A 12006-nucleotide genomic window follows, 5' to 3' on the forward strand; every position below is an offset into this window, starting at 1 on the left:
CCATCCATATGCAAAAAAATGACCCATATCTTGCATTATACTCAAAAATTAATTCAAACTTTAAAACCCAAATGTAAAATCTAAAACCATAAAAACTTCTAGAAAAAAATAATAGGAGAAAATATTTGTGACTTGGGTTAGGCAAAGATTTCTTAGATATGACACAAACCATAGAAGAAACATTGATATATTGGAATTCATCAAAATTTAAAACTTCTGCTCTTTGGAAGACTCTGTTAAACAAATAAAAAATCAAACCACAGACTGGGAGAAAGTGTTTGTAAGATACACATCCGATGAAAGGTTGATATCCAGAATGTATAAAAAAAACTCTTGAAATTCAATAAAAAAAAAAAAAAAGAAAACCAAACAACCCATTTTAAAAAAATAAGCAAAAGGCTGATGAAACATTTCATCCAAGAAGATATACAGATGGCTAATAAACATACAAAAAGTAATGCTCAGTCATTGAGAAAATGCAAAATAAAACCACAATGTGATCACACTATATACCTATAAGATGGGGGGCGGGGTAGTAGAGAAAAACAATCATGTCAATACAAAGTGCTTCCAAGGATGTGAAGCATCTGGAACTCTATGCATTGCTGATGGGAATGCAAAATGATACCTCCACTTTGGAGAATAGTATGACACTTTCTTATCAAGTTAAGTCATACACTTACCATCCCATTAACCCTATTCTGAAGTATTTACCCAAGTGAAAACATGTTCACTCAAAAACTTATGTATGTGAATGCTTATAATGGCTCTGATCTATAAAGCCAAAAACTGGAAACAACTAAATGTCCATTGTACACCTAATACTAATACAATGTTACATGTCCATTACATCTCAAAAAAAATGAAAAGTAAAAATGAATGGTACGTACCACAATATGGATAAATCTCAAATGCATTATGCTAAGTGAAAGAAGTCAGATTCAAATGGATACTTAATGCTTCTATTCCTATGACATTCTGGAGAAGGCAAAAGTATAGGGACAAAAAAGGGATCAGTAGTCTCTGGGTGCTGGCGGATAAAGGAGGCAATTGATTTATGCAAGAGCATTAGGAGACCTTGGGGGTAAGTGAAATGTTCTACATCTTGGTTGCGGTGGTTACCTGACTATGTATGTTTTGTCGAAATTCAGAAATACTCACCAAAAAAAACAGTGTATTTTACTGTATTATATTATACCTACTATACATAACTTTAGAAAATCTGCTAAAGTGTCACTCATTTCTTTGCTGAATTTACCTCAATCTGGGGTTCTAGCTCTCCGTCTTGCAAATTTGAAAACTGATTGTCAGCAAAGTTTTAAGAGAATCATATTAACACATTAAGAATCACATTAAGCTCACAAGAATTGATACATAAAGCAGAAAGCCAGTTGATTTATTTGTAATGAGAAATGCAATTGCTAACGCTAATAGATAACGTAGGTTTTCTGGTCAAGATGTTCTCTCCCTGTAATCATACTTCATGGGAAACCAAATTATAATCAGATAGTTGTGCTGTGAGCACAGAGTCAGAATAAGGAATGTTAGTTGTAACTTGAATACCTGATCTACCCATCTCCAGAAAAAGAACTGTTTTCTGCCACCAGGACTAGGTTCAGAATGAGACATCCTTCTCCCAGGACAGGCATGGCTGGGCTCTGCCAACACTTGGTTTTTCACTTCTGTGACTCTCATTTTCTTAATCATAGAAGGATGATCAACCTCAACTCTGACTTATAACTTCTCCTTCATAAGTGGTAATACCTTCAATTGAGTCATAATTGAGACTGGCAGACCTGGGAATAATTCTGCCTCTTTAAGGTGACGTTGCATCTTTGTGCTGTAATTTATAATGAGCTAATGTCAGTTTAATTCTTAGAGGGCAACTTCATTCCCAAGTTCTTGGGGGAATTTTCCTTGTCATTTCCTTGTACTATCTAAAAAGTGATAATGGTTTAATAGGCAACCATGCCCTAAATTACTTTACAGAACAGAATCTTGAAGACAACTTGTCATAACACACAAAAATGACCCCCTAAGAGAAGCAGCATGTTATGGTAGAGAGCACTGAGCTACAGGTCAAAAGTTTTAAAAAAAGAAATTAGAACATTCTCTAACACCATATGTAAAAATAAACTCAAAATGGATTAAAGACCTAAATGTAAGACCAGATACTATTAAACTCTTAGAGGAAAACATAGGCAGAACACTCTTTGACATAAATCACTGCAATATTTTTTTGGATCCACCTCCTAGAGTAATGGAAATAAAAGCAAAAATAAACAAATGGGACCTAATTAAACTCAAAAGCTTTTGCACAGCAAAGGAAGCCATACACACACACACACACACAAAACAACCTACGGAATGGGAGAAAATATTTGCAAATGATGCAACCAACAAGGGATTCATTTCCAAAATATACAAACAGCTCATATAGCTCAATATCAAATAAACAATCAATCAAAAAATGGGCAGAAGACCTAAATAGACATTTCTCCAAATAAGACATACAGCTGGCCAACAGGCACATGAAAAGTTGCTCAATATCGCTAATTATTACAGAAATGCAAATCAAAACTAGAGTGAGGTATCACCTCACACCAATCATAATGGCCATCATCAAAAGGTCTACAAATAATAAATGCTGGAGAGGGTGTGGAGGAAAGGGAACCCTCCTACACTGTTGGTGGGAATGTAAATTAGTGCAGCCACCATGGAGAACAATATGGAGGTTCCTTAAAAAACTAGAGTTACCATAAGATCCAGCAATCCCACTCTTGGGGATATATCTGGAGAAAACCATAATTAGAAAAGACACATGCACGCCAATGCTCATAGCAGCACTATTTACAATAGCCAACATATGGAACCAACCTAAGTGACCATTGACAGATAAATGGATAAACATGTGGTATATTTATGCAATAGAATGTTACTCGGCCATAAAATAGAATGAAATAATGCCATTTGCAGCAACATGGATGGACCTGGTGATTATCATACTAAATAAGTCAGACAGAGAAAGACAAATATCATATGATATCGCTTATATGCAGAATCTTAAAAAAATGATACAAATGAACTTATTTACAAAACAGAAACAGACTCACAGATTTAGAGAACAAACTTATGGTTATGGGGTGGGAGGGGAGGGATAGATTGGGAGTTTGGGATTGACATGTACACACGGCTATATTTAAAATAGATAGCCAACAAGGACCTACTGTATAGCACAGGGAACTCTGCTCAATATTCTGTAATAACCTAAATGGGAAAAGAATTTGAAAAAGAATAGATACATGTAAAAGTATAACTGAATCACTTTGTTGTACACCTGAAACTAATACAATATTGTTAATCAACTATATCCAATATAAAATTAAAATTAAAAAAAAAAGTTCTGGGTTTCAACCCCAGCTCCACCTGCTGTGTAGCACCAAGTCACTGAGCTCTGTCCATTATTTCTTTATCTGTCATGTCAAGACAATAATATCTGTCCTGCTGGTCTCCAAAACTATCTGTAAATTGTAAAATTCTATTCAAATGTAGCAGGCCACTGATAGAACTTTGCCAAGCAGTTGGGAAAAGCACTGCCATTCTAAAAGGTATCTTGATAACTTCCCCACACCCTTTGTGCAGACCATCCCTGACTGAGCAGTGCAGGCTTTCAAGCAGCTCACCATTCAAAGGGCAGCCCTGAGAAGAATAATGTGTTGTTAACAATAAGCAAGCATTTAAATGATTAGAGTCAACATCCTTAATGCAGGAAAAGAGCTACTTTTAACTCCATCTATCTCAATTCTTGTCCAACCCACCCTGTGCCCCCAGAGGATGACCCATGTGAATTCCATCAATGGGCTCCCTTGGTCTTTGGCTTCAAAATGTGTTCTGTCAAAGGGGAGCCCTGGCAGGAGTGAGGAAGGAGGGAAAAGAGAATGAAGTCAGGGTATATATCACCCTGACCCTGTCCATGCAGAGGCACAGTGGGCTGGCTACAACCCTTGACTGAACGTCTCAACTCCTAACAGATGACGTTGACCACACAGCTCCATAGGGGTGGTAACGCCATCTCACTGCCAGTAGCCCTAGGGTACCACGCTATCTCTTGTGTTTTCCCTATACCTTGTCCACACTTTATAAGTCCTTTTATTAAACTCTCTTCAAATCAACCATCTGTTCCCTACAGATATAGTTACCTTGTATCTTATATCCTATAGTTGATACAGACACACTGAGGCTTTCATGCTAAAGGCAGCACCAAACATACATTTCTTCAACAAATATTCTCGGAGAGCCTCCTTTGTGCCAGGCCTTAAAGAATACAGCAGTGAACAACATAAATAAATCCTCTCCCTCTATCCTCAGGTGGGTGACTAAGGAAGGCTTTATCCAGGAGATGACATTGAGGCAGATTTCAGGACAATGTGAAAAGAGCCAGACATATGAGGATCTTGAGGAAGAACTTGCCAGGCAAAGGGACAAACAAGAGTAATGACTCTGAGGCAGAAATGAGGTTGGCCTTTTGAGGGACAGATACAAATCCATGTGGCTGCAGCAGAGTGAATGAAAAGGAAAATGGTGGGAATGGTAGGAAATGGGAAGCTTTGTAGGTTGTGTTAAGGAGTGTGGATTTGATTCCAAGGGTTATGGGCAGCTCTTGGGGGTGGTGACAGGGGAATGGCTGAGTTTAGGAGTAACATGCTCTGATTTACATTTTAAAGATCCATTGGCTGCTGTGTGAGAATAGACTGTAAAGCAAGAGTGGCAGCAGAGACCAGTTATGAGAGTATTAAAATAGCTGAGGGGGGCTTCCCAGGTGGCACAGTGGTTAAGAATCCGCCTGCCAATGCAGGGGAGACGTGTTCGAGCTCTGGTCCGGGAAGATCCCACATGCCTCAGAGCAACTAAGCCTGTGAGCCACAACTACTGGGCCTGCGCTCTAGAGCCCACGCACCACAACTACTGAAGCCCACGCGCCCTAGAGCCCATGCTCTGCAACAAGAGAAGCCACCGCAATGAGAAGCCCACGCACCGCAATGAAGAGTAGGCCCTGCTCTCCACAAGTAGAGACAGCTTGCTTGCAGCAACGAAGACCCAGTGCAGTCAAAAATAAAATAAACAAAATAAAATAGCTCAGGGAAGAGATCATGGTGGCATGGATCAGGTTGGTGATCAAGGGAGATGGAGAGAAGTGACAATACTCAGAAAGTATCTGAATTTATTAATTGGAAATGGAGTGAAGGGAAAAGGAAGAGGCTGCTGCTAAAAATTCTGATGTCAGTAACTCAGATGCCATTTACTAGAAGACCAGGTTTTTACACATTGGGATTGCTGTGGAGAAATAAGAATTTGTGTGTTTATTTGATACCCAAATTGAGATGTTGAGGAGGCAACTGAGTATGAGCCTGGCTCTTAGAAAAGAGATGAGAGTTCAAGACACAAATGTGTGACCATGCACATATGGAACTGGATGAGGTTACCCTGGGAAACAGTGTGTCTGGAGAAGATTAACAACACACACTGAGCCAGGAGGATCAGCTGGAGTTTAAAGCTTATGGAAAAGAGGAGGAACTAGCAAAGAAGTCTGCGAAGAAGCATCAGCAAGGAAGAAGGAAGAGGACTGTAATGGGTGTGCAGGACCCATGTGAGACTGACAACTCCACCCCTAGTGAAAGGGTGTTTGAGAAAAATCTATTGCGCTAAATGTGGCCGAAAAGTGAAATAAGACAAAGCTGAAAATTAAATCACTGAACTTGCCAACATGTAGGATGTTGATGCTTTCAACACTGAATGATAGAAACAAAAGTAGGTTAATGAGAAAATTGAAGGTTATAGAATGGAGAGCACTAATGCAAACGACTATGTGAAGGAGTTTTGCTGTAAAGGGAGCAGCTAGAGGGAAATGTGGAGTCGAGGAGGAGTTGTGTTTAAGACAGAAGATGTTAGGGTCTGTTAATATGCTGATAGGATTTTTCTAGCAGAGAGAAAAATAGATCATGTAAGAAAAAGGGGAGATCAGTGAAAGAACAAGATTTTGAGGAGAGGAGAGAGAGGGGGAGCCACTGTGTAAGCAGAGGAGTTGCCAACTTATAGGAGCTCAGACATTCTAAATTCTTGGTTCTAAATTCCATCTATATATTAGAATCCCTTGAGAATTAAAAAAAAAAAAATAGATGTCCCATACCGGATTAATTAGTTCAGAATGTCCAGGAGTGAGATCTGGGCATCCGCATTTTTAAAATTCTACCTATAGCCCCCATTGATAACCACTGATGCCTTGAAACAGGAGCAAAGACAGATGGAATACAAATCCAGGTAGTTTGATCGACTTGGTGATGGGAAGACGAGGCATTTCTTCCCTGATTGCTTCTATTTTCTCAATGAAATATGAAACCAGGTCTGAGCTGAGAGACTGTGGTTTGTTTGAAGAGAAAGAGAGGGTTAAGGTATGAATAATTTTAGGAAGTAGGAAAACAAATTTACTCACGAAATATAATAGGATCGCAAGGATTTTCAGAGAGCTCACTTGAGATTTGTGGCGATAAATGTAATATGAGACTAAATTAGCACAGCTGTGTTTCTTCTCCAGCCTGTACCATCCGGGGCAGGCAAGGAGTAGGTGGAGATGTTCCTTTTGTGATATTTGAAGCAGTTGAGACCCCTTGACTCCTGAGTAAAGTTACAAAGTGGAGAAGAGCCATCTTTAGAAATTTCCTACCCCCTCCTGATTCCTAAAATTAAGATACTCCAGGCTGACTGAACCCCTACCACCACCCCACCAGAATGTCATCAAAGAGGTGCTCACAAACCGGAATGGAATTCTAATTGGTGGAAAGGTTGAGGGAGGGGAAAGGAGATTTTTAACAGTATCTTATTGAGCCACGATTTACCTGAAATAAAAAATGTACAAACCTTATGTGTACTGCTTGATAACTCTGCATGTTTATATACACCAAAATGTGATCACCACTAGATGAAGATATAAAACCATTCTCATCACGCCCCAGAAAGTTCCCCTCAGGCCAGCACTCATATTCCCAAGATAAGAGTCTCTAAGGCTGATTTTCTGATTTCCACCCGTAATCTAGACAGAGCCAGGGTCAGAAAGGAATCAGCCCTGACACAAAAGTCTCATTCGTTCATTCATTCATTCACATATAGATACACAAATGGTACATGTAGAGCCTGGATGTCAATGTCCTCTTTTCTTTGTGCCAGAGATTGCCTATCCCCTCCTCCGGGGCATCTCCCAGAGCTGAAATCTTCCTGTTGCTAAATTCCCAAGTTGAGTTTGGGGGCAGCAAACAGGAAGGCATCTGCAAAAGCTGACTTCTAATGTCCCTTCCAGCTTTACCAGCTAATCATTTCAGGAGACCAGCCTCATCCATAGCCATAGCTCTGTGACAGGTGTTAATCATTGTTGACTCAATTCCTTATAATTGACCTAGTAGCTAAAAAGCCTTCAGGTTCTACACCAGTGACCATACTCACTGTTGCTGATATTTTAAAACATAACTACATTGCTTTTGAAAAACAATTTACTTGAACTACACAGAAGTGTGGTTCAAAATATGTCCCAAAGATGGCAGTACAATAATACTTTGTGTGCCGCTGTATTTTCAAATATTTTTAACACTGTTAAATTATAAACAAGTTAGGGGAAAACTTTATCATGAGAGACTAGGAAAAAACAACATTTTTGTTTTCTGTTATTCTATTTTGCTACAGGAATCTGTCTCCAAATAAATAACATCCCACATCTGCATAGTACTTTAAAATATGCAAAACACTATCACATGCGTTATTTCTCTTAATCCTCACCACAACCTGTATGATGGTTATTTTCATTTTATACCATGAGATTCAGAGATTAATTATGACTAATTTAAGATCACTCAGCTAGTAAAGCAGCAGAACCAGTTTTCCAAAGACCAGAATTCTTTCCTACACACCTCTGCTTTACAAAAAGCAAACATCTACAGGTTCATAATCTACTTTAAACATCACAGGTTATTATGATCCAGCAGAAGTTTGGTATTAAAATCATAGAAGTTAATCATTGGAGCTAAAGTTGTCTTGATAAGTAGGGTGACCAACTCATCCTGGTTTGCCTGGGGCTTCATCAGTTTTAGCACTGAAAGTCCCACGTCCTGGGAATCCCCTCAGTCCCAAGAAACCAGGACCATTGGGGACCAATGCCCTGAATCACCTTGTCTGTTGGTTACCTGGTGGCTGTCCAACAATTCTGTAAGTTCTGCTAAGTGACGCCCAGAACATTGCCTTGCACTTAGTACCATTCAATAAAAATTTGTGAAATTGTAATTCAGTGTTGTGCTTTGTTTGGGAAGAAAATTTTTTTTTTGCTGTTTCCTAGATAAGACATAATCTTTGGAGTGACTCTTGTTGATTCTAGACTCGATGGCTCAGCCCATTTTGGCATCATTTTCCACTCTGCTCACTCCTAGTCTCAGCTTGGTTCAGACTTCCTTGAAGTTTTAATATTCTATTCAGTGGCTGCTTTTTGAGAGGGGGCAGCAAAGCACAGGAACTGAAAAATACTGTGAGTGGAAGAAAAGGACCTTCCTCTACTTGGCTCTACTCTCACACATTGTAAAAGGCATAACCAAGTTCTTTCCCCTTTCAGATACTTCAACAATCCAGCAGTGTTGAATGTGTGATACACAAATGGTCAGTCTTTCCTTACCCTTTATCTTGGATATGTGAAGATTAACACACCCCCGGGAAAATAAAAGCAAAGTCAAGTCTATCAGGAGTTGAAATAGAAAGGGTGTGTGTGTATGTGCGCGCGTGCATGCGTGTGTGTACACGCATGTGCGTGTGTGCGCGAGCTCGCGTGTGTGCGTGTCTGTGAGGACTTGTGTGTGTGTGTACGCGTGCGTGTGTGAACATGCTCATATAGGAGGCAGAGGGCACACATAAATGTGGGAAAACATCCCCAGACACAATTCCCTGTATACCGCTAAACCGCTGCCTCATTCTGTCCTACTCCAGAAAGAAACTCAATTAAGTAGATTTGGAAAGCCAGGAGACTGGTGGAAAATACTTTTAACCAAAGAAACCAACCCTGGGGCTCTTTGGTGGGGCTAATGGCGAGCCCTCTGGGAGGGCTCATGCCAAGGAGTACTTCCCAGAACTTCTGCTGCCAGTGTCCTTGTCCCCACGGTGAGCCACAGCCACCCCCCGCCTCTGCAGGAGACCCTCCAACACTAGCAGAAGAAAGAACCTTCTAAATTCAGTGTGGAGAAAAAAAGTGACCAAGGTTGCAGAAGCAAAAAAAGTAATGAAGAGAAATTTTAAAGTAAATAAGAAAGTAACATTTACTGATGAAGGAGAGTTGGTTCAGCAGTGGCCACAAGTGCAGAAGTCTGTCTCCAAGGATCCTGAGGAAGAGGAAGATGCTGGTGGTATCAACTTAGATAAAGCAAAGGAAAGGCTTCAAGAAGAGGACAAATTTGACAAAGAAGAATATAGGAAGAAAATTAAGGCAAAGCGTCGGGAGAAAAGACTGAAAGAAAGGGAAGCCAGAAGAGAAGCCAGTAAGAAACAAGCAAAGGCTAAAGATGAAGAAGAAGCCTTTCTGGATTGGAGTAATGATGATAATGATGGATTTGATCCAAGCATACTTCCAGATCCAGATAAGTACAGAAGCCCCGAAGAATCAGATAATGAAGATATGGAAAATAAAATTAGGTTTCTTGGCTGCGAGGCACGTGGGATCTTAGCTCCACGACCAGGGATCGAATCCACAACCCCTGCATTGGAAGGTGATGTCTTAACCACTGGACCACCAGTGATACCAAGAAGAAGCAGGCAATGAGGAAAAGGAACAACAGTGAAGTGGAAGATGTGGGACCCACAAGTCATGACAGAAAGAAGACGAAGTGGGAAACCTCAGAGCCTTTGGATACAGGCCTGTCTTTAGCCGAGGATGAAGAGCTGGTGTTACATCTGCTCAAAAGTCAAAGCTAAATAGTACTTGCTCTTGTCTTCTCCTTGAAACCTCTAGTCATGATTATGTGGGCAAGAAGTTGAAAAAACAGTTGGCTTTGGGGCACTTAGGTAACATGAGTCCCATGCCCAAAGGACCCATTCTTCAGACAGGAGTTATCATACCTCTAAGCCACAGGCCATGCTTGCACCATCCCAGAGCAAGCTCACAGTGATGGTGGATTATAAAATTTCCTGATCCCATTTTCCAGCCTGTGCTCTGTTAGATTTTATCCATGGGTTCCTACATCTTATCACCGGAAATGCTTCCTTTGTTTTACTGGCAAGTTCTAGAGACCTTGTTTCATTGTTGGAAATTCCTGTCTTGCTTACCATACAGAAGTTTCTCTGTAATATTAAACAAAATTGCTCAGAGGAAAAAAAAAAAAAGAAACCAACCCTATCATTTAAAAAAAAAAAACCTCCACATTTGTGACCTGTGCAATACCTGATAGTAAAAATATCCCAGAAAATGTTATTCCAAAAAGGACACTGAACATTAGGTAGCTTCTGTGAAAAGTGAATTGCTATAAACTTTTCAAGTAGCTCCACACATTTACTCAAACTAAAATTCTAATATGAAAAGTAAATGTAGCTTTTTTTATTTTTCTAATTTTCACCCACCCTGAGATATCTTAATCTCTTCAACCTCAACAATTTCTTTTCGGTATCAATAGCCCTTTTAGGGAAATTCTGTTTCTCAGATGCCCCTCCCCAGGCTCATCACCAAGATGGCATTTGGACTTAAGTCCTTGTGGGGACCTGGGACTTTCTCAGCAATGTGCTCCTTCCCGTTGCGCTGGTGGCGTGGACCCATGAAGTCCATGGCCGATGAATTTGTGTGGGTTCCTCCTCAGCCTGGCTCGGGTCACATGTTCCTCTCTCCTGACCCCATGTTGGCCACCCACCCCCCATGCAACCTCCTGAAGTCTAACTGTAATTCCTGTTTGCTCCCCGCAGCAGGCAGGCAGCCCCAGCTCCAACTGTGGTGAAGAGGAAGAAGATTAGGGAAGAAATGTAATGAAAATGAAATTTTCAAAATATCAGCTGACAGGGCTTCCCTGGTGGCGCAGTGGTTGAGAATCTGCCTGCCAATGCAGGGGACACGGGTTCGAGCCCTGGTCTGGGAAGATCCCACATGCCGCGGAGCAACTAGGCCCGTGAGCCACAATTACTGAGCCTGCGCGTCTGGAGCCTGTACTCCACAACAAGAGAGGCCACGATAGTGAGAGGCCCGCGCACCGCGATGAAGAGTGGCCCCCGCTTGCCACAACTGGAGAAAGCCCTCTCACAGAAAGTAAGACCCAACACAGCCATAAATAAATTAATTTAAATTAAAAAAAAAAATCACCTGACAATCTATTTTTTTCCTCTCTTCTCCCCAGTAAATTAAGCTGTCAGGCAGGGACCCATTCTGTCATTATAGCTGCTACAAAAGGAGGAGGAGAGGGAGAAAGCCCTCTCAGGAGGAAGGGTATGAGGGAAGGGAAGTACATGCCAGGAAGAAGTAGTAATCTGGCCTCTTTCAGCCTCCAGGAGATAATGGAGAAGGGAAGAGAACAGAAGTAGAAAAAGCAAGACTTGAGATGTTTGCTGACTGACTTCTAGGCTGATATCACAGAAGATAGGCCGGGAAGAAAGCTGCAGACTTCACAGAGGTATCTAAGGACCCCTGCATGGCAGAATGCAGGGGGCCTAACTATGTGCACGGCCCTCTTAGCAACTCAAAGCAGCTGCTTTAGAGTAAAACTGGAAGGGTTATGGGATGACATGGTGTTGAGGGGCTGCCTAAACTTTCTCAGCTCCTGGTGGCATGAAAATGTGCTAGCTGCTCCCCTGTGGCTTGTGGTAGAGCACAAAGGAGTTGATGTTGCTGGCTGGTCAACTTCCCCGGGTCATCCAACTGAGAACCATGTCTCCAGCACCATGACCCAGGTCAAGAACCAAATGGAAGTTCACAGCCAGGTCTCAGGCAAACCATGCAGTGTCAATAAC

The 12006-nt window shown here is 41.1% G+C and overlaps 1 protein-coding gene across 1 annotated transcript; it reads left to right on the forward strand.

Annotated features, from left to right (window-relative positions):
• Positions 1-8007: 8007 nt before the first annotated feature.
• Positions 8008-10111, forward strand: LOC118893019 (probable ATP-dependent RNA helicase DDX10). Its single transcript, XM_036848144.1, has 3 exons — positions 8008-8012; positions 9241-9714; positions 9816-10111. Exons 2-3 carry the CDS (start codon positions 9305-9307, stop codon positions 9991-9993), a joined length of 588 nt encoding a protein of 195 aa, XP_036704039.1. The 5' UTR covers positions 8008-8012; positions 9241-9304; the 3' UTR covers positions 9994-10111.
• The last annotated feature ends 1895 nt before the right edge of the window (positions 10112-12006 follow it).

This window comes from Balaenoptera musculus, chromosome 3 (genome assembly GCF_009873245.2).
Source record: "Balaenoptera musculus isolate JJ_BM4_2016_0621 chromosome 3, mBalMus1.pri.v3, whole genome shotgun sequence".
NCBI classification, from domain to species: domain Eukaryota; kingdom Metazoa; phylum Chordata; class Mammalia; order Artiodactyla; family Balaenopteridae; genus Balaenoptera; species Balaenoptera musculus.

What these genes read in the sequence shown, in the direction of transcription:
- LOC118893019 (XM_036848144.1), top strand. Translation starts at nt 9,305, where the DNA reads ATGAAGAGAAATTTTAAAGTAAATAAGAAAGTAACATTTACTGATGAA. An exon ending in GATATGGAAAATAAAATTAG is followed by an intron (nt 9,715 to 9,815) that starts GTTTCTTGGCTG and finishes CTGGACCACCAG; the next exon opens with TGATACCAAGAAGAAGCAGG.